General features: G+C 41.8%; 1 protein-coding gene across 1 annotated transcript in view; it reads right to left on the bottom strand.

Moving 5' to 3' along the window:
• Positions 1 to 21564, bottom strand: part of flt1 (fms related receptor tyrosine kinase 1) — a 203900-nt gene that overhangs the window by 111838 nt on the left and 70498 nt on the right. Inside the window, exons 8-10 of the mRNA XM_080197406.1 lie at positions 21214 to 21331; positions 11679 to 11848; positions 4886 to 5042 (exon numbers count right to left, since the gene is read on the bottom strand). Of these exons, the coding sequence (XP_080053532.1) occupies positions 4886 to 5042; positions 11679 to 11848; positions 21214 to 21331 (445 nt within the window). The remainder of the gene's footprint in view (positions 1 to 4885; positions 5043 to 11678; positions 11849 to 21213; positions 21332 to 21564) is intronic.

The following is a 21564-nucleotide window of genomic DNA, read 5'->3' on the forward strand; positions in this document are numbered from 1 at the left end:
AAACGTATCAGCCATGAACAAATGGTGGAGGAGACTTGATGAGCCAAATGGCCTAATTCTGCTCCTATACATTGTCTTATTCTCAAAAAATAAAACAGTGAACCAAAGTCTTCAGAATAAAGCACAAGCCTGTGTGAAAAACTACATAGATAAATGGAAGTGCTTCAGATTCAACCAACCATGAAGGGAAATAAAAACAATCAAAACTATTGCCTGCTGTGAAATAATCTGAACTTGTCAACCAGGAGGCTATGAGAGCGAAACCGAATGTGAGTAGAGCATTTCAAAGCCTTTGAGCTTTACGAGAAGGCTTAACAACAAGAAAAAATGGTGTTCTAAGAATGGCACTGAGGGAGTGGCTGTGGTGAGAAGACAATGTTCATGAGGCTTAACAGCATGAACTAGTTGTATCAGCAATGAACTGTTTGATCTGCTCTGGAGTTGTCAATCAATGCAAAATAGCCAGATTGTACTTGTGGCTCATTCAGGCTACAAAAGGGAAACTCCTAGAGAAACTAACATCTTCAATTAGTCACAAGGCATCAAAGGTGTCTGCAGAGATCTGGGGCATCTAAGAGAGAGAAAGGGCAATCATTTTTGTAGAATGGAGTGCTGCTGTGATTTTAATGATTTCCAGGTGAAAGTGGGGGCATGGACATTTAAGTGACCAGGCCACTTCAAAGGTCCTGGACCGGCAGATGGGCGCCGCAACAGCTCAGTGACTAGCACTGTTAGCTGTGCAGATACATGGATTTGGGCCTGTGTCTGTGGGAGTTTGCGCATTCTCCCTGTGGTTGCGTGGGTTTCCTCCGGGCGCTCCGGTTTCGTCCCACACCCCAAAGATGTGCTCTTAGGCTGATTGGTTTACCAAATTGACACTATTCTCCCCTGAATCTGGCTAAGTTAGGGGTTCCATTCGTAGACACGCAGGGTAGAATAGGTGTAGGATAATGTGGCGGCGTGGGCTCGTTGGGCCGAAGGGCCTGTTTCCCGTGCTGGGTTGTTCTTTGTTCTTTGTCTCACAGTACACAGACAAGAGTGAAGATTTTTAACTGAAAGTTGCCTGAAATCACCATGCTAAGAGTACTCTCTACTTTTCCAGGGCTTTGAGGGGCAGTCCAACCTTGAGACATCCTATTCTAAGGGCGAGTCCCGAGGTCAATCCCTTTTCCTCAGTCCAAGCCCACCCAACCTTGCAGGACCCTGGGGGACCTTCCCTCTGCAGCCTGGCAGCAGCAGAGGGGCACATAACTTACCTTCTTGCCCATCTTAGAGTTCAAAGTGCCAGGTCCTCATTTGTCAGGGCTTACACTATTTGGCACCTGCTGGGGGGTTGGGAGCATAGCAGAAGGCTCGAGTAGCTGGCTCAAACCCGTTAATTATATTGAAATGACATTTAAAGAGTATTCATCAGATTCCTGTCCACTCTGGGTGGGAACCTGATTGGGGACAGCATAGTAGGCAGGGAGACTCGCAACAGATTTGATATCTTCACACATGATTCAATGGGCCAGCAGCAATCCTGGCTATATGGTAATATTTCCATTTCTCTTCTAAATGATGACTATGTCTTTCTTGTAAGAGACTACAGGCAGAATTTTCTGAGAAACTTCAATCTAAATAGACAGACACAAATGAGTGGATTTTTGGAAAATATTTGATGTGTCATGCATGGCCTATTGAGAAGTGATCTATGGAATGAAATTATTAAATAGAATCCATAGAATCCCTACAGTGAAGAAGGCCATTTGGCCCATCCATTCAGCACTAACTCTCTGAAAGAGCATCTTACCCAGGCTCAACCCCCACCCTATCCCCACAACCCTGTGCATTTACCATGGCTAACCACCTAACCAATACATATTTGGACACTAAAGGGCAATTTAGCCAATCCACATTTTTGAACTGTGGGAGGAAACTAGAGTACCCAGAGGAAATCCACACAAACACAGGGAACATGTAAATTCCACATAGACAGTTGCCAAGGAATCCTTGGTGCTGTGAGCCAGCAATGCTAACCACTGTGCCACCCCTACGTGAGGCCACTAAATAGTGATGATCTATGAGCAATCAATAGCTGTGAGACCACATCCCCTCACATTCCATCATCTATCACCCAAAGCCCCTTTACCTTCCAGGCCAATTCACCCAACACCACCAAACCACCGATGGCACAACCTAACACTCTAATTGCTTAATAAGCAGGTGACAGGACTGATTGATTCAATTCCAGATCAGAGAGGTGAAAGTGTAACTAATTTTTGTCATACCCCCTCCCTCCCACCCTACCCCATATGAACTGGTAAAACTCAGTTGAGACTAAGTCAGAGAAAAAAAACGGAAATCTTACTCAACACAAAAGCTGTTGGAAGCTGCATATACTGAGTTTTCATGTCCATTTGTTAGGAACACTAACATTAAAATTAGCATAACACATTAGATTCAAATGGATTACAAGACTCTTTATTTAAATTAAGTAATAAACAGCTTAATAAAGTGGCAAAAACAGCAGAAATATATCAAAGCTCTCTTTATCATTGGACAATAATTCTGTAAAATCTTTTAACACCAAGGGGAGATTAAACACTTGAGAAAAGGGAGATCCAGCAGAACTTATTTTTGACATTTTTAAAATATGCCTTAAACCTTTCCACAAAACGTTCACATTATCTAACAGACTGAATTCCTGTGTAGCCTTGAAAGTAGACATATTACATTTGATAAAACAAATGGATTTCTAATAATATTCTGAAACAGAACCAGGAAATGCATGACATGAATTTTCTCACAATGATTCTTGAATAAACCAACTCTTCCCAACAATAATTGTCTCGATAATTTAGTCAAAATTATTCTATCACAATCTTCATAGGATTATGTTCGTGCTTTTCCTGTTGTCTATTCAGGGAGTATCATTAAAAAAGACTGTATAGATGCTTTACTACTTTTGTATGTTGCATCTTTCTATTCTAAGTACACTAGCAGATCTAAGAATCTGCAGAAATTATGCAGATTAAATTACTGCATTTATAGGTGAGTGTATAGTCTGAAATCAAACAAGTTAAACACATAGGACCAGATTTTGGTCATCAAGACAGATAGTTAAAATTGAAACATTTCCTGACCTTCACTAGACCTGCCTCAGTAAAATGTGCCCTAATATGCACAATATTTGCTCCAGGAGCGCAGATGGGATGGAGTCGGGCCTGCCGACCTCAGGAGCAGGGCATTGGTAGTCACGGGCTATAGTTGAGTGTTGAGGTGGGCTGGCTAGAAGGCTCGCCCCTATTCTTTGGGACTTTGTCCCAGTTGTGTGAGAAAACTTCAGACCCTCTAGCCTTCATCTCTCACACCTTCATCCCCCACCCAACGGCCCCTTACATCTTCCATACCAATTCATGCCACCCAACCACCGCCAAAGGCCGCTTGTGCCCTCTCATGCACTTCAACCACTCCCCATGTCCCCTCATACTGTCCATTTCAGCTATTGCTTTTATTCATCTGGATTCACAGGCAAGCATTATTATGCATAATTGACTGTAAATTGAGGCTAATAAAAGTATTACCTCAGCAGAGGGTTCTGGTATGCTAAGTGAATTTTTGACTTTGCTTGATTGACATCTTTATGTGGATATAATAGGTTGCTCTTTCTGTGATTATTGATATTATACAGCTCATGAGTTGGCATGGAAAGTGTAAGGGGCTGTGGGAGTATGTGATGGCATGAATTAGTACAGTGTTAGAATGGAAGGATCATGAATTACCTTTCAAAGGGTTCCTGTATCCAGACAGTGGTTCACAACTCCGAGAGGTTGTGAATCATGAGTCATGGTTAAACTGGTCATATATGAAACTGGTCAAACTCCATGAAAATTGCAGAAGGCTAGAAGATGCCAACCCTTCTATAGAGATGGACATTTCAGGAGTGCCCAACTAGCATCCTTATCCCACATTAGTGAAAAATGGTGGCACTAGGAATAGGAATCTTGGAATTAGGTCCCGCCCACCATTTTTATTTGGCTCCCGAATTGTTCTGACTCTGAAAATACAGGCCATAGTAACAAACTTCTAAACTAAGAATGCTATGTTTGTTGCATCAATCTTATAGCAGTGTCAAAGAAAGAAAAAAAGAACAGACACAAAGAAAACAGAAAATCATAAATGTTTAACCATGATTAACTCTACAATAAAAAGATTCACATTAATCTTTGACCACTTAAATACATGCCTCCTGAAAATACCATAAGTGCAAACAGAAAGTGCTTACCATAGGCAGTTTGCTAACAGCTTCCAAGTGTGAAGCATTGTCCATTTGAAATCCCAGTTAAACACAGTTGTGTGCAATTCTTATCATTAATCTTTTGTATAGACTTTATCAGCCAATAGGCAAAAAAAGTACAAAAGTAAAGGGGAGTGTCTTAGAAAAAAAAACCCAGCCTCCAAAAAGGTTTAAATACACTTTGATTGAGAGGATTTTTAAAGTGTGTTCATTGGAAGTTGCTGAATAAAATGATTTTCGATAGTGGAGATAATACATGAATTCCATTTCTGATAACTTAAAAATAACGAAAAAGCCTGTCCAGGTAAACAAAAATATCTAACAGTTTTTAAACACTGACTGCCCTGAGGATTTTATTTGTCCTTAACACTGTTTCAATTCTTTTTTGTGTTTGGCATATATGCATTTATAAAAATATTCATTTGGCACTACTTGTAGCTAGCCACAATCATTAGGCATGAGAAATTACTATAATGAAATATATATTAAACACATCAACTTTTTTATTAAATAAATGTAAGTAAACCCATAACCTGCACTAAACCCAAACTGTTAATAGTATTTTACAATGTAAATAAATGAAAAGTCAAACAAACATCTACTTACTGTGCTTTTGAACTATTTTGGGCACAAGGTTGCCATGCCCATTGAATTCTAGGAATAGGGATGCCATAGGCAATGCATGACAGACTCTGTTTGCTGCCCAATGGGTAGAGATCAAAGTTCTGAGTGGACACTGCCTTTTCACATATATGTGGTTTGACTGCAAAAACAAATTAATTAGAAAACCAAAAGCCAAATAAAAAAGATATGAAATCAAAATGACACAATTTGCTAAATTACACACTAAGGCGTTATTCACATGCTCAGACCCTAAGCGTAGAGAGTACCATCTTGGCAGTGTAATCTATTCGTGTTTGTCTCATCATAATTCTTTCTTTTTGTGAGAGAAATAGAATTTTGCACGGTTATCTGTGAAGATACATACTGCAATCTCAAGAAAAGAATGCTGCCCTACAAAAAGTCTTTGAACAATCCTCAGGAGACATATTACAATATTAAAGCAAATGAATGGCTGTGAGAATAACAAGAAAGTGTTCTATGTCCCAATCAGTTCAGCATTGAGTTGCAAATCTTCTGCTCTTAATAAAGGCCAGAAGTCCTCTGCTATTGATTTTACAAGTTCTCTGCATGTAATAAACATGTTCATCTTCTGTATTTCTGATTTTAGCAATGTCTCAAGCTCCTTAAGGTCATTAAGTTGCTGGATAAGGAAGCAAAGGAATGGGATTCATACTTCTAGGCTGTGTTCAGACTCCTGCCATGTAGTGGTAATTGGATTCAGTTCTGTAGTACCCACTCCAGCAGCTGAACATGTTTTGTTTCAAAGCAGAATCTCGCAGTTTCAGCAGTGTCACAGGTAGCAAGATCCTGCTGCTATGTTGCAGACGTCTTGTGGAGCAGGCTGCGTTCACATGTCTCTGTTGAACCTCAATATACTTTTACGGTTGACTTTTCTGTTTGGTTTGACCTTCTTCCTCAAGGAATGGTGAACTTCACCATGGATCTTCTTTGCTCTCTCTGAGCAGGATTTTTTGTCTACATTGCTTCTTTTCCTGTACTTGTTGATAATGAAGTTCACAGACGACTTCGGTACTCCAGTCCTTCTGGATATTTCATGGGCAGACTTTTTACACAAGTGATAGTCAATAATGATAGATTTTTGAAACTCTGAAAGTTGCTTCAGTTTTTCCATTCTGAGTAAAGCTGAGGCACCTAGGATAGCAAGAATGTGTTTTTTTATAGTGTCCACAGTTGTTCTAGAACATTCCCTAACATGGCTTTATGGCACAGGGTGATAACTACACAGGGATTGTCCAAATACATTTTGTAAGGCAGTATATAGTATTACAATTAAAACATGTAATATTAAACTAAAATTTTAAAGTGCAAAATATTGCTTTTAACATATAATTGTGGGAAATTGGTCAGTCAGTGTTGGAATTTGCTAAAAGGTCTGCTAATTTATGGAAAAATTGAGAAACTGTTCACTGCCCTGATCTCTCTAAGAACTCTGCTTATATTATGGTTTTGTTGTTACACTGGGTTTTGCCTGGCCACATATTTAATCTTATACAGTGAAACCCATTAACAGCAATCATCTGTGGTTCTCACATGCAACTCCTTATTCACCTGTCTTCTTGTACAATTGTAAGTAACTGCACCTCTGATATAAAAATACTCCACACACTATTAATTTTGCTTTTATCACCAAATGATAAATTTTACAGTGTGACAAAAATCACATTTCTCTGATCATTCTTTCTCTTTCCTCTTCCATTACTCTTACTCTATTTTCCAGCATCAGAAAAGTTCCTGTAGCATTAGGAACTGAGTGCACTTAATAGCAGCCATTTTTGAAAGGATATTTAGTCACTACTATGTGCTGATCTAGATTGCCATTGTGCTCACTGGGGATAGTTTTAAAATCAGCGATAAGGCTGCAAATACATGGTGACAATTACATGTCATGTGGTCACTACGAAGAAGTTCTTTAATAGTACAAGTAAATGGACATTTTGTAACTCCCATGGTTTGTGGTCATTTTATTGGTAGGTATTTGTTGCTCACAGACAGTTGCTGTAATTGGTTTCACCGTATGAAGCACAGCTATCAGTTTCACAGATGCTATGTTGATTTCTAAAACCTAATTTTCCTCTTTTTCTAAGTCTGGGTTGTATGTTATGTTAAGCATCTCGCCATAGTATGTCCTACATTTTTACATGTAATTTTAACGTTAACTTTCTTGTGCTTAAACTCCTTATACTTTTCATCTGTTGATTATTAATGAATTGGTAAATTTTGGGAGATTCCACTCTGCACATCAAACCATATCTGACATAGGTGCAGATTGGAGAATCATGCCTCCTGTCCTTAGATCCCTGAATTTAGAGTGGCTGATCTTATTCATCAGAGAATCAGGAGCATTACAAATCAAATGAGGAGGTCAGCACGAGTATTTCTCTGATGTGTTATCTCATTCAGTGAGACATACACCAGAATTTTACCACCCCCGCCCACCACGGGATTCGGAGTGGGCAAGGGATGGACAACAGGAAGGTCCGTTGACCTCAGGCAGGATTTTATGGTTTCGGGACGAGTAAGGTTATAAAATCCCGCCCATAGTGTCATGATTGGATCCTTAGAAAACTTATTCTAATAAACTAAATATTATTATTTCATACACAAACTATCAGCAGAAACAAAAGGAGCATCTTCACAATTATACATTTGGAATTCTAAAAATGCTTTGAAATATTTCTTCTGGAAATGGTGCATGAGTGGAAATTAGGTAAAGATTACAATGAGCCCACCTCAGCAGCAAGGAAACAATGGCTATTAGAGGAGTCATGACACCATAGAATCATACTCTGAAAATCACTGCCCCTTAAAAAGATCCCTGGAAATGGAGTCAGTCAGATGGCCCTTTCCAAAGCCATTCACAAAAAGACTTTGATTGACCAGCTGACAATGTAACTGCAGTTGGATGTGTTAATTGTTATAGTAGCTGGCACATTGTATGTTTCCTTTATAGATTCTTCCAGGATGCGAAAGCAAAATGTTCATCATACAGCAAAAAATTTGACACTTGGAAAGATAGCTGTAGGAAAGGGGTACTAACATCTGGGCACAAGAATATATGCTAATACATCCATGTCTCAGGTTGTCCAACTTGGGTTGTCAAAGAACAAAGAAAATTACAGCACAGGAACAGGCCCTTCAGCCCTCCAAGCCTGCACCAACCATGCTGCCCTACTGAATTAAAATTCCCTACTCTTCCACGGACCATATCCCTCTATTCCCATCTCATTCATGTACTTGTCAAGATGCCCTTTAAAAGTCATTACCATACCCACTTCTACTACCTCCCCCAGCAAAGTGTTCCAGGCACCCACCACTCTGTGTAAAAGATCTACCTCGTACATCTCTTTTAAAACTTGCTCCTCACACCTTAAACCTATGCCCCCTAGTAATTGACTCTTCCACCTTGGGAAAAAGCTTCTGACTCTGTCCATGCCTGTCATAATCTTGTAGACTTCTATCAGGTCTCCCCTCAACCTCCGTCGCTCCAGTGAGAACAAACCAAGTTTCTCCAACCTCTCCTCATAGCTAATGCCCTCCATACCAGGTAACATCCTGGTAAATCTTTCCTGTACCCTCTCCAAAGCCACCACATCCTTCTGGCAATGTGGCAACCAGAATTGAACACTATATTCCAAGTGCGGCCTAACTAAGGTTCTATAAAGCAGCAGCATGACTTGCCAATTTTTAAACTCAATACCCTGGCCAATGAAGGCAAGCATGCTGTATGCCTTTTTGACTATCTTCTCCACCTGCTTTGCCACTTTCAGTGACCTGTGTATCTGTACACCCAGATCCCTTTGTCTACCAATATTTCTAAGGGTTCTGCCACTGACTGTATATTTCCTATCTGTACTAGACCTTCCAAAATGCATTACCTCACATTTGTCTGGATTAAACTCCACCTGCCATCTCTCCACCCAAGTATCCAAGAGATCTATATCCTGCTGTATCCTCTAATGGTCCACATCGCTATCTGCAAATCCACCAACCTTTGTGTCGTCTGCAAACTTACTAAATCAATCCAGTTACATTTTCTACAAATCATTTATATGTATATTGCAAATAGCAAAGGTTCCAGCACTGATTCCTGAGGAACATCACTTGTCACGGCCCTACATTCAGAAATGCACCCTTCCACTGCTACCCTCTGTCTTCTTTGACCGAGCCAGTTTTGCATTCACCTTGGCAGCTCACCTCTGATCCCATGCGACTACACCTTCTGAACCAATCTGCCATGAGGGACCTTGTCAAAGGCTTTACTGAAGTCCATGTAGACAACATCCACTGCCCTACCCTCAATCATCTTCGTCACATCCTCGAAAAACTCAATCAAGTTTGTGAGTCAGGCTCTCCCCTTCACAAAACCATGTTGCCTCTCACTAATATGTCCACTTATTCCCAAGTGGGAATAAATCCTCTCTCGAAGAATCCAATAATTTCCCTACCACTGATGTAAGGCTCACCAGCCTGTAATTACCTGGGTTATTCTTGCTACCCTTCTTAAACAGGGGAACAACATTGGCTATTCACCAATCCTCTGGGACCTCCCCTGTAGCCAGTGAGGATACAAAGATTTCTCTCAAGGCCCCTAGAGTGGTTCACTCCAGTGGGGATTACAATAGCTCCCCATTAATGTGGAACTAGCGGTCAGGCCCCATTGGAGTAAATGCAGGAGGGGGCTTTCAGGGCTTGGGTAGCAAGGGGGTGACCCCTGGTCATTGGCACTTGGCCGTGCCAGCTGAGGCCCTTGGCACTGCCAAGGGGCCAAGTGCCAATGACCAGAGAGCTTCTTGGCACTGCCCATTGGGCATCAGGCAGTGCTGGGGGTAGGGCCTATGCAGCAGGGCTTATGGGAATGGGGCAGGCTGGGGAGGTTCAGCCTGCTGGGGGGCTCAGGACTGTGGAGCTTGAGATCAGGGTGGGCGGGGGGGGGGAATGTAGGGGTTGGCCTGGGAATGGTTGGAGGGGGCAGAGATGCAGGGGCACAGGGCTGACCTGCAATCAGGAAGCCAACAGTGTAGGCTACTGCGCATGCGCTGATCTTGGCACATGCGCAATGGCTTGCTCAGCACAATGCTGCTGGCCTCCTGGGCAGGGATAGGCCACACCCATTGAATTTTAACGATTTACATGTTTGTGATCTTTGCAGTGCACAGAGTGTGGGAAATTCTTCTCTGAATTCCCACTAAAAAACCAATGTGAATTACTCCTGTTTTCACGCGAATTCGACACATGGAAGTTTTTTTGGGAGAGTTCCAGCTCCAGTTGGCCAAAAAAAGAAAATAGGGAAAGGGAGCAAATAACAAAGGTCAGATCTTGTAATATAACTGCAAATGTAAGAGATATTTCATTCAATTAATCTTGTCTACTCCTCTGCTGTAAACATGTGCCTGATACCCTGCATTCCTTAATTGTTTATATCCAGTGATACTGAAGAGCAACCCAGAAACTTGAACACCAAAATTACGCTAATTCACTTCAGAGTTATACTTCAGCAATAATCCTTTATCTGCTCACTTTCATTTATGTAATGAATTCTGGAAAAAGAATGTTCTACTTGGATCACACTTTGATAATTAAATATTAACAGCTACTTGTTATGCTGGGAGATGAGACAGGAATTGATTATTTTTCTTGTTCAGGTGGGGGCTAAAAATCATCTTCTCAAGAGAAATTAGGAATGGTCAATAATGACCTTGACATCACAACAAAGATGTTTTTAAAAAATCAAATATCTGACTTAATTTAACTTTTAACAACAAAGTATCCATAAAAAGTGTTTATTCATTCAGAACACTGAAAAACCTATTTGCATTGCAGTGTTCTTATCACCTGCCTACTTCAACTGAACCAAAAACCAACCATCTAGAATTCCACCCCACACTTCATTTCCTATGTTATGTCCATTTCACCCAATTCCTTAAATTCCCTAACCTGCCATGGCTCCCTTGTTGAATGGTTGCCCTTTTTACATTTTTCCACTGTTAGGCTTTACCGCATTTCTAGAAGCTGCTCCATCTTCATGTTCCAAATTATGCTCTCCAATCTCAGAGTTTGGACTTCTGTGAATTATGTTTCCTTGTATTAGTTGATGATGGTCTCTTGCACCTGGGCACCTTTGACCTAGGTATGTGCTTGGGACAATGGCTAGCTTTAAAAGGAGCTCACCAATTTTCTGTCCTTTCATTTTTTCAGATGGAGAATTGAATGAGCAGGAGAGTAAAACGCCTCATGATTAATTAGTTTTAATGAGCTTTGAATATCTGTGGCGATTTCTGTTTTTTGATGTTACACCTCTGGTGCATTAGTAGCACCATCTACTGAAAGAGGGCAGCAAGCATACTGTTATGCTATCTTAAGAGACTAAGTGAACGAGAGGGTGACAGAGTTCAGTTAAGTTATACAATACGATGTGCCAGCCCTGAATTTTGCAAGTGAATTTCCAACTGATCAGAGGGAAGTAATCGGCAGTTTTTTTGAATAATTTGAAGGACAGGAGGCCACTTAAGTTTTAAGATAAAAAAGGACTGCACCAGCTGCAGCCACTTTGTGATTGTAATAAAGTTAAACCACTGTCTGGTCCAAGCTGATACTTTCATTGTTTACCCAATTTATAGTGTCCTATTGAATTTCTAATACCAATGAAACAATAATCAGATGTATAATTGTGATTAAAATTGAAGAATTTTCAATAAAAGGGATCCTGGAGCTTCTTGCTGAATGTACACTGAGAAATTAGTCTTTGTTTACTCACCATTTACGTTAAGAGAGAATGTGAGATTCTTGTGAAGGTTCCATTGTTTGAGCCTCAATATAATACTATAACTGCCAATATCTTCTTCTGAAATGTCTCTTATAGTTAGTGCATAGCCAGTGATCTTATAACGAGTAGACCTTTCTGTAATAGGCTGTCCATTCTTTAACCTGTTGAGAAAATAATGATTTATACTATTGCGTATATCATGTAAGTGGCTACTCAGTCCTGGATTTTATAATCAGCTGTGAAGCAAACACAGTCACTGCTGTTCTTAAAAGAAGCTACCCACAAAAATCTAGCAATGGCTGTGCTTAGATTCCCCTCTCCCTGCCTTTTCCCTGTATCCCTACATATTTTTTCTTCTTCCGATAATTATCCAATTTTGTTTTGAAGCTATGGTAGAATTTGCCTCCACCACAAAATCAGGCAATGTATTCCAGATCCCAGCCACTCACTGTACAAAAATGTTTTTCTTTCATGTCACCTTTCGTTCTTTTGCCACACACTTTAAACTGGTGTCCTCTGGTTCCCCATTCATCCGCCAATGGGAAGTTTCTCCCTATCTACTGTCAGACTTCTCATGATTTTGAACACCGTTATCAAATCTCCTTACAACTCACTTCTCTAAAGAGAACAGCCCCAGCTTCTCTAAGACAGATTCCCTGCTCCTGCACCCATTTTAGAATTGTACACTTTACCTTACGCTCCCTATCCTTATCCATGCTTCAAATTGTATCACTTCACATTTCTCCACATGAAATTTCATCTGTCACATGTCTGCCCATTCGCCAGCTTGTCCACACCTCTCGAAGTCTATCACTATCCCCCTCACAGTTCATAATACTACCAAGTATTTTTGTCATTCGCAAATGTTGAAATAGTATTCTGTACACCCAAGTCTAGGTCATTAAGATCAAGAAAAGCATTGGCCCTAGTAGCAATCCCTGCATAACTGCACTGTATACTTTCCTTCAGTTCAGAAAACAACCATTCACTGCTAGGTTCCTGTCACTTAGCCAACTTCGATGCATGCTGGCATTGTCCCTTTGAGTTTCAACTTTGCTGACAAGTCTGTTATGTGGTACTTAATCAAATGCCTTTTCGATGTATGCCATCTTAATCACTGTAGCCTCATCAACCCATTCTGTTACCTCATTAAAAATAATAATCAAGTTAAACAGATATTAATTGCCTTTAACAACTCCACATTGACTTTTCTTAATTAATCCATATTTGTTTAAATGCTTGTTAATGTTGTTTCAAATTGTCATTTCTAATAGCTCCATTGAAGCTACAGTCACCATTGAAGGAAAACTAGCTGGTCTCTAGTTTTTCTAAATATATTTGGTCAGGGGATGTGGACATCACTGGGTAGACCACCATTTATTGCCCATCCCAAATTGCCCTTGAGAAGGTTGTGGTGAGCTGCTTTCTTGAACCACTGCAGTCTATCCAGTGTAGGTTTACCCACAGTGTTACTAGGATGAGAGTTCCAGGATTTTGTTGCTGGGTTTATCCTTAAGCCTTTTTTTAAAACAAGGGATCTAATATTTTCAATTCTCCACTCCTCTGGCACCACACCTGAATTTAAGTGAATTGAAAGATTATGGCCAGTGTTTCTGCAATTTCCATTCTTTCTCCCTTCAGTATCCTTGCTTGTGTCTGATTCCGTCCTGGTGACTCATCAAATTTAAGTACAGTCAGCCTTTCTAATACCTCCTATTTGCATGGAAGTCTTTATACAATGAAGAAATTTGACATTCCACAAATATAACATTTGTTGTTCAGGACTAATGAGGATGTTCAGTATTGCTTAAAAACTTATCAAAGTTACACCTCAGTCACAAGTTGTAGCTTTTCCAAAGGTTCGTTTACAATAACAGTAATTGCATGAAAATGGTATTTCTTGTTAATTCAGTGATTTCTACTTGAATGCACTCTGCAGGGTCTTTAACTCTGGAGATGCACAGAAACACTGACAGCAACATTTGGATTCCTGGACGTAGGTCACAGCGGGGTGGAAGGATTGGAGGGAAGTTGGGGATGAGAATGTCAGAGGCAAGGCTAGAGGTAGCAAAACCATATCCACTCAATGCCGGTTCCCCTAATTGGACACAGAGTGCCTATGAGGCACAGAACCCCCCTCCCCAAGAAGCAGCTGGCAAAGCCTGCAAACCCTTCCAAAGCCATGTTGCTGTCATTTAAGTTCTGAGCCACCACAAATTGGCAATGGGAACTGGGATAATGGTGTCAACTGGCTTATTAAAGAGTCTAATTGACATCTTTCTGCTGGTATTAGCCCATCTCACCTCCACTGCTAAGAGACTGACATTGGGTTTCTCCCACAATTAAATGGATCTGTCTGCTATTTTTCCTGCTTTGACAGGCTGCATTGAATCCAGCCCTATGTGTCTGAACACTAAAAAGCTTCTTTGCATTTGTCACCAGCCAGGCTCCATCCTATACAAACATCTATAATTCTACCCCCTCTATCTTTACCCAAGGCATTTCTAGCTCATCCAGCTCCCCAGCCTAACTAAGCTGCATGGACATTGCATATTTGCTTCACAATCTTTGATCTGTTCCAAAATTTCCTCCATTGCTTCATTTTACCCTGTTTCTTTCTGCAACTTCATGTCTCAAATCACACCCTCCAATCTTCTGCTTCAGAATCACAAAACAATTACAAATCAGGAAAACTATTCAGTTGAACTTAATCCATCCATATAGAAAGACCCAAACTCACACTTTCTGAAGCATCAAAATGTTTCTCAATTGATTCTAGGGTATTTGAATTTTATTCTGTAAATTGATTACTGCGCATGGGAAGAGATTCTTCCTTATTTAAGTAAAGCATTGTTTCAGATGATTAACAAATCATTAATCACTGCCTGGCCATGTCCTCTTCTCTCGGGGGCTATACTTACCTCTATGGCCTTGGTGAGACCCCCCATGAGAGGCTCACCTCCAGGTGAACCTGCTGCAAATGGTGTCAGTGTGACATCATGCAGACACCCACTGAATACTGGTGATAGGAGAGATCCCAGTCAGAGTGCTCACTAAAGACATGCTAATATTTTAAAATAAGCTTTCTGTGATCCTATGGCATGTTGGAAGGTGCCAGTAAGATCGGAACTCATTGGCACCGATTCAGATTTTGAGCACATGCCGCTATTTCCACAGACGGATAGTGGACTCAAAATCGCCCCAAAGGATGGGAAATCGGATGACATGTATTCATTTTGAGATATCGCCACAGCTTTTCCTGCCTGGTATTATTGGCAAGTTTGACTACTTTGCCCTATTCCTAACTTGATATAATTCATGTGAATTATAAACTCATGATTCTAGTACCAAACTTTTAAGAGATCCCACTCAGTAATTTCCCACAATCTGATATTACTCATTCAATAAAGACTTCTTTCTGATTTTTCCCAGTTTTTAATCCATTCCTAGCATTTATCATGAATCCATTAGGCTATGAATTTAATTAATAGTGTTATAAGTGAAACTTTATCAAAAATCTACATCCCACAGAGTTTAAAAGAGTATGTGGTGATTTCATTGAAATATATAAAATATATAAAATTCATAGGAGTTTTTGCCAGTTGTTTGCACTGAGTCATAAATTAGGAGTCACAATTTCAGGATGAGGAACCGACTGTAAGGCGGAAATGAGTAAGTATTTTCACAGAAAAGGCTTTGGAATTCTTTACCCCAGAGAGTTGAGAATATTCAAATATTGAGTATATTCAAGAGAAGTCAGTAGATTTTTGTGTGCTAATGGAATCAAGGGAAATGGCAATTACTGTAATATTGGCTCTTACCCTGAATATACCCTACACCATAAAAGTGATTGATAAATTAAATGAGGAGTTCTTTATTGAAAGATGATAGGATTCCAGGAGAGCTCTTCATGGATGTATTACCTGCTAATCAACACTGTTCTGCCTACATGTCACTTTGCATAATTTCCGTGATAATGTATACCAAGCCAGTCACATATTCAGCAGTATGTTAATCAATATGTTAAACTACATGCACTACAAAGCAATATTGCAACAGGGATAGGGTGAGAAAGTGGAGTTGAGGCCATGAATTTATGGATGGGGGACAAGGCTCAAAGGGAAGGGCCAAAAAGCCTATTTCTTCTCCTATTCTATCCTTATCGTCTTATGGAAATTGAGGTAAACCTATGGATGGGCAATTCATTTGGCTTGTCACTTCTTCAGCGTAATTTTGCACTCCACTTTGCTATATTTCTCCCTATTTTTAAAAGCCTCCTAAAAGCTCATCTTTCTATTACATGGAGATGGAACACTGATATCATAGTCTTCCTTCCTCTTTAAATCTAGTGCCATTATAGATGGGGTAGACAGCAACAGGAGTTTCTGAACTCCACAAATGTGATTTAAAATACAAATATGAAGAACGACAAATCCTTTATAACTCTTTCTCTGAGATGAGTCACTAGGGCAGATTTTAATTTGCAACAGGAGTCTTCAGTCTGGGGGAGGGGGCTGACAAATTCTCTGAATCTTTACAGCATGAAATGAAGAAGGATTTTAACTCATAGTTTTCATCTACACAATTCATCTGAGTGTCATTGCTGGCTGCTTGACAGGAATTAGATTTCGGGAGCAGGAGACACCATGGCTGGAAAAGTGGGAATCCAGGATTAGGGAGGTTAAGTTTCTTGGTCGGCCCAGTGGAGCACTCCTACTAACTGCCACATGGAGTCAGGGTGAGATCACCTTATTTAAATATTACTTATGGGTGCCTGAGCCTGGGCTGAAAAGTGATTTTCTCCCAGAATGTGCTGTAAGAGGCCTTTCATTGCAGAAAAAACATATTTCCAATAGATCCACTGGGAATACAGCAGACTTCTTTTTCAGTCCATCTGCAATCCTAGCTCATCTGCAAAATATAAATATCAAGCAGATTTCAACAATAAAAGAATTATTTCAGGCCCGATTTTACCATTTTGATTCTAAGTGTCAAATCTGGGCACAATTTAGAGCCATCTTCGAAAGCTGCTCTCAGAAAAGTGCCCCATATGCACTCAGCCTGAAAAAAAATGGCAGGTCTGAATCGTGCTGTGGGTGGGGCTTATTGCACCCGAAATGCTGCTGCTCTGGTTGGAGCCTTCAACTGCGCTTGCGCAGTAGGAAAATATTTGAAAAACGCGCCCCTGTTACATCAAAAAGTGGAAGAAATGGCCCCTACAGATATCACCCCACCCCACAACAGCATTTCGGGCGCAATAAGACCCGCCCACAGCGCAATTCAGACTCATTTTTTTTTAGGCTAAGTGCTTATGGAGGCGCCTGGGAACAGTTTTCCAAGTCGAATCGAAATGCACCCAGATTCAACACTTAGAATCAAGTGGTAAAATCGTGCCCAATGTAATTGTTTTATTGTTGAAATCTGTTTGATATTTATCTTTTGCTGATGAACTCGGATTCCAGATGAACTAAAAAGGAAGATCCCAGTGGATCCAAAGGAAACATATCTTTTCTGCAATGAAAAGCCTCTTACAGCACATTCTGGGAGAAAATCACTTTTCAGTCCAGGTTCAGGCACCCATAAGTAATATTTAACATAACAGTCCCCCTTATCCACCCACCTCTCCCTGCTACCCAGACTGATCGTGACCCTCGGCCCCCCTTCCTTCCCACCGATCACCTGCAGAGTGGCACCAGTCCTCCCCTGCCCCCCCATTAATCGCCCACAGAGGGGCAGCAGACTGCCCCTGTCCCCCACCCGCGTCACCAGAGATACATCTGGCCTCCCTCCCCCCCAGCAGAAAATGATGGGGCCTCCCTCCTCCGCCCCCCACCAGAGAGCGATCGGGTGTCCCTCCTTCTTCCCCCACCACCCCCCCACCACTTCCCCCTCCACCATGGATACATCTGACCCGCCTCCCTCCCCCGACCAGAGAACAATCTGGTCTCCTTCCTCTCCCCCGCTCAAGAAAACCATCTGCCCCAACCCGCCGCCCCCCCCCCACCCCCTCCAACCGCCACTGCCATCAGAGAGCTATCTGGCCTTCTCCAGAGTGATCGGGCCTGCCTCTTCCCTCTTCCGCCACCAGAGAATGATTTGACCCGCCTCCCTCCCCCTTCCTCACCACAGATCTGAGTTAGAATGCCTTTGGAAGCTCTGAACTTATCTCTTCAGGAGCTGGAGTGTCCAAAAAAAACCTTTGCCAAGCATGTCTGTTTCGCATTGAACGTGGACGGACGAACACAATAGTAAAGGAGGAAGTGCTGGTAAAGTTGGGCAGGCAGCTCATTAATTGAATTTAAATGCATGCAAATTCATTTTCCAGTAATTACCCAACTTTACCAAGTTTTCATGCCCGTTTTCGGGTGCGACGCAATGGTAAAATTGGCCCTTAAAGTGCATTTAGTGGTCTAAGATTACGTTCCTCACCATTCTGTATCACTTCCTCAAACACTTATTTGTGTATCCTCAATAATGATTCAAAATTGTAAAGCAGTTCATTCGTCCATCGTCGTCGATGAAGATCTCGACACCATGAGTCATTTTGAGGCTGGATGCGGTGTATCCGAAGATGACTGATCAGGCCAATTCGGGCATGAATGTCCTGGCACATATTGGGCAGACTTGTGTAGGCACTGTAGTTGTTACGCTGGTGGCTCTGGACTTGCGCAGCACATGCTTAAGTTGTGCTTCAGCAATACACCTTGCTTCGTAAGGTGGATGAGGCAGCGCCAGGTAGTGCAGTTTTGTGCCAGCGTTTCCCAGGTAGTCATGTCTATGACAAGCGACTTCAGCGAGGCCTTGAGTGTGTCTTTGTAACGTTTCTTCTACCCTCCATGAGAGCGTCTTCCAGCAAAAGTTCCCCAGAAAGGAGCTGCTTGGGTATGTGCTCATCCAGCAAACGGATGACATGACCTACCTACCGGATCTGTGCTCTCATCAATAGTGTGTGGACTGATGGTAGACTTGCTCTGGAGAGAACTTCAGTGTCTGATATTTTGTCTTGCCATCTAATATTCTGTGAAGACAAGTCATATGGAAATGATTGCGCTGTCTTGCATGCCTTTGATACACAGTCCACATTTCACAGGCATACAGGAGGGTAGTGAGTACCATGGTGCTGTAGACCTTCAGTTTTGTTGCTGGGCTGAATCCTCGATGTTTCTATACAGTGGAGCGTAGTCTACCGAAAGCAGAACTTGCCTTTGCTATTCTGCAGTTAACTTCTGTATCAATAATCACTGCTCAGGAGAGGGTGTTGCCACAGCCTGTAGTTTCTGCCCTTTGCTTGTGATTACGGGTTCTGTGTACGGTGCATAAGGAGCAGGCTGGTGCATAACTTCAGTCTTTTTAATGTTGATGGTGAGTCCAAAGTTGTCACAAGCCGTGGAAAATTTGTCCATACTGACTTGCATCTCTGGCTCTGAGCCAGTAAGACGTCTCACAACACCAGGTTAAAGTCCAATTGGTTGGACTTTAACCTGGTGTTGTGAGACTTCTTACTGCGTTTACCCCAGTCCAACGCTGGCATTTCCACATTCTGAGCCAGTATACAGGACGCAATCATCGGCAAAGAGGAAGTCTCTCAGAACAGTCTCCTTCATTTTGGTAATAGTTTGAATCTCTTCAGATTGAAGAGCTTCCCATCCACTCTGTACTTGAGGCTGATTCCAGCAACACTGTTCTGGAAAGCATCATTCAGCATGGCAGTAAACATCATGCTGAACAGTGTGAGTGCGAGCACACAGCCCTGTTTGACGCCATTGGTGACTGGGAATGCCTTAGAGGATTCTCCACCGTCCAGTACTCTGGCCATCATGGAACTGGCATACCATCTGAATGAATTTGGGGGGGCAGCGAACTTTGACATGATCCTCCACAGGCTTTATCGGCTGACAGTGTCAAAAGCTTTCACGAGGTCAACAAAGGTTGTGTAGACTCGTGATTCTGCTCCTGACACTTCTCCTGAAGTTGGCGTGTGGCAAAAATCATGTCAATAGTTCCACAACCTTTGTGGAAGCTACACTGTGACTCTGGGAGCAGGCCAGCTCCAGAGGAGCGACCAGAAAATTTAGCAGGATTCTTGCGAGGGTTTTTCCTGCGATGGAGTTCAGCGAGATTCCTCATGGTTGTCGCATACTTGCCGATTGTCCTTCCTCTTGTAGAGATGTATGGGGCGTCAGGGAGAGGTAGTACCGCTGTTGTGTCCTTTTCAAGGCAGTTTGTCCACCTTTGGTCCCCAGCTGGCATTCAGCTCTCACCTGTGGCTCCCCATAGCTGTTTGCATACGACAGCGGTCACACAGCTGGCAACGGTTTTGACAAGCCAGCTAAACCAGGTGAGGGTAGCTGACAGGTCTCAACCCTCGGTGAGACACGGAGATGTCTATCCCAGCATGGAAAGACAGACTCCGGCGGATTGAGCAGATGAGACTGATGGAAGGTCAAGAAGGTGGTCTCTGCAAGCATCGTGGAACACAAAGAGCAGGGCAAGACACAAAGACTCCCTGGTCATCCACTGCGCCCAGTCCTACCTCCAGCTGTCTCGACTCTTATCCTGCCACTGGATCCAGATGGGAATTGGGAAGAGAGAGTGAGGCTGACGCTGTGCAACTCTCCCTTACTTTAATCCAAATCAAGCGCTAATCTCAACATCATCATCGACACCAGTTCATTTATTTGTTCGTCCATCATCGTCGATGAAGACCTCAACACCATTTACCAGCACTTCCCCCTTTACCATTGCGTTCGCCTGTCCAGATTCAGTGCGAAATAGACATGCTTGGTAAATGTTTTTTTCCAGCTTCTGAAGACGTAAGTTCAGAGCTTCAAATGGCACTCTAACTCAGATCTGTGGTGAGGAAGGGGAAGGGAGGCGGGTCAAATCATTCTCTGGTGGGGGGGGGGGGGGGTCAGTAAAACAAAGAAGCAAGGCGGTCTGGTGGGTGGAGGGGTGGGGTCAGTGGTCAGTAAAACAAAGATGCAAGATAGTCTTGTGACACATTGGATAGTGTCCCTGTCTCTTAACCGGACTCTGGGTCCAAGTCCTACCCCAGAATTTAATGGTTAAGGAAGGTGCATTCTTAACCTGGCCAAATAGGTAGAGTATCAAACTGTGAATCCTTTCAACACGTGTCAATGGTAAGCTGGAGAGATTACTGGTCAGCCAAATAATGGAAAGAACATTGGAGTCTATTCAATAGCTCTTGGCCACAACATGTGTGCAAAAGTACATGTTGTCATTCCACCTTAGATACTCTGAACTGTAACCCAAAAAAAGAAAGCTAAACATTGAGCCTACAATTATCTGTTCGAAATTTCATACCCACGCCTGGCAGGAGTAACTTACGTTGCAAACCGCTGAATACATTTCATTCTTTGTGAATTACAAATCTTCAATTCTTACTTGCATACAATTTTCTGACCTGTGTCCTGACTAAATTGTGAAGTCATGTAAAGACAAAGCTTTTTAGGCACTATTTCTTGTGGTCAGTTTCCAAGTCATAGCAGATTAATTTTAAACTTACCAGAAAACCTCTGGTGGTGGAAATGCTTTGACTTTTATTGGAAAACGATAGGCTGCCTGCCCAGCAAGTACATCAACAATACATGATTTCCGACATCTGGCATTAATAAATGGTTTCTCTGTTAGGGATAGAAAATGTGAGGAAAGCAACATTTTTAGTGATATTAACATCTTTTTAGGGATTGTTTATATGTGATTTATGATATGGGATGATGATTCATCCATATTAAGTTATGAAATGCAGGTAAAGTAGATTGATGAAAACTTCTGGTGCAATCCAATTTAAAATTAAAATTCTCAGTTTGTGTGTGTATACAAATGATATCAGTAAAATATTTATAAATGTTGAGGA

Source organism: Carcharhinus amblyrhynchos, chromosome 10 (assembly GCF_965287045.1).
Source record: "Carcharhinus amblyrhynchos chromosome 10, sCarAmb.v2.hapA, whole genome shotgun sequence".
NCBI classification, from domain to species: Eukaryota; Metazoa; Chordata; class Chondrichthyes; order Carcharhiniformes; family Carcharhinidae; genus Carcharhinus; species Carcharhinus amblyrhynchos.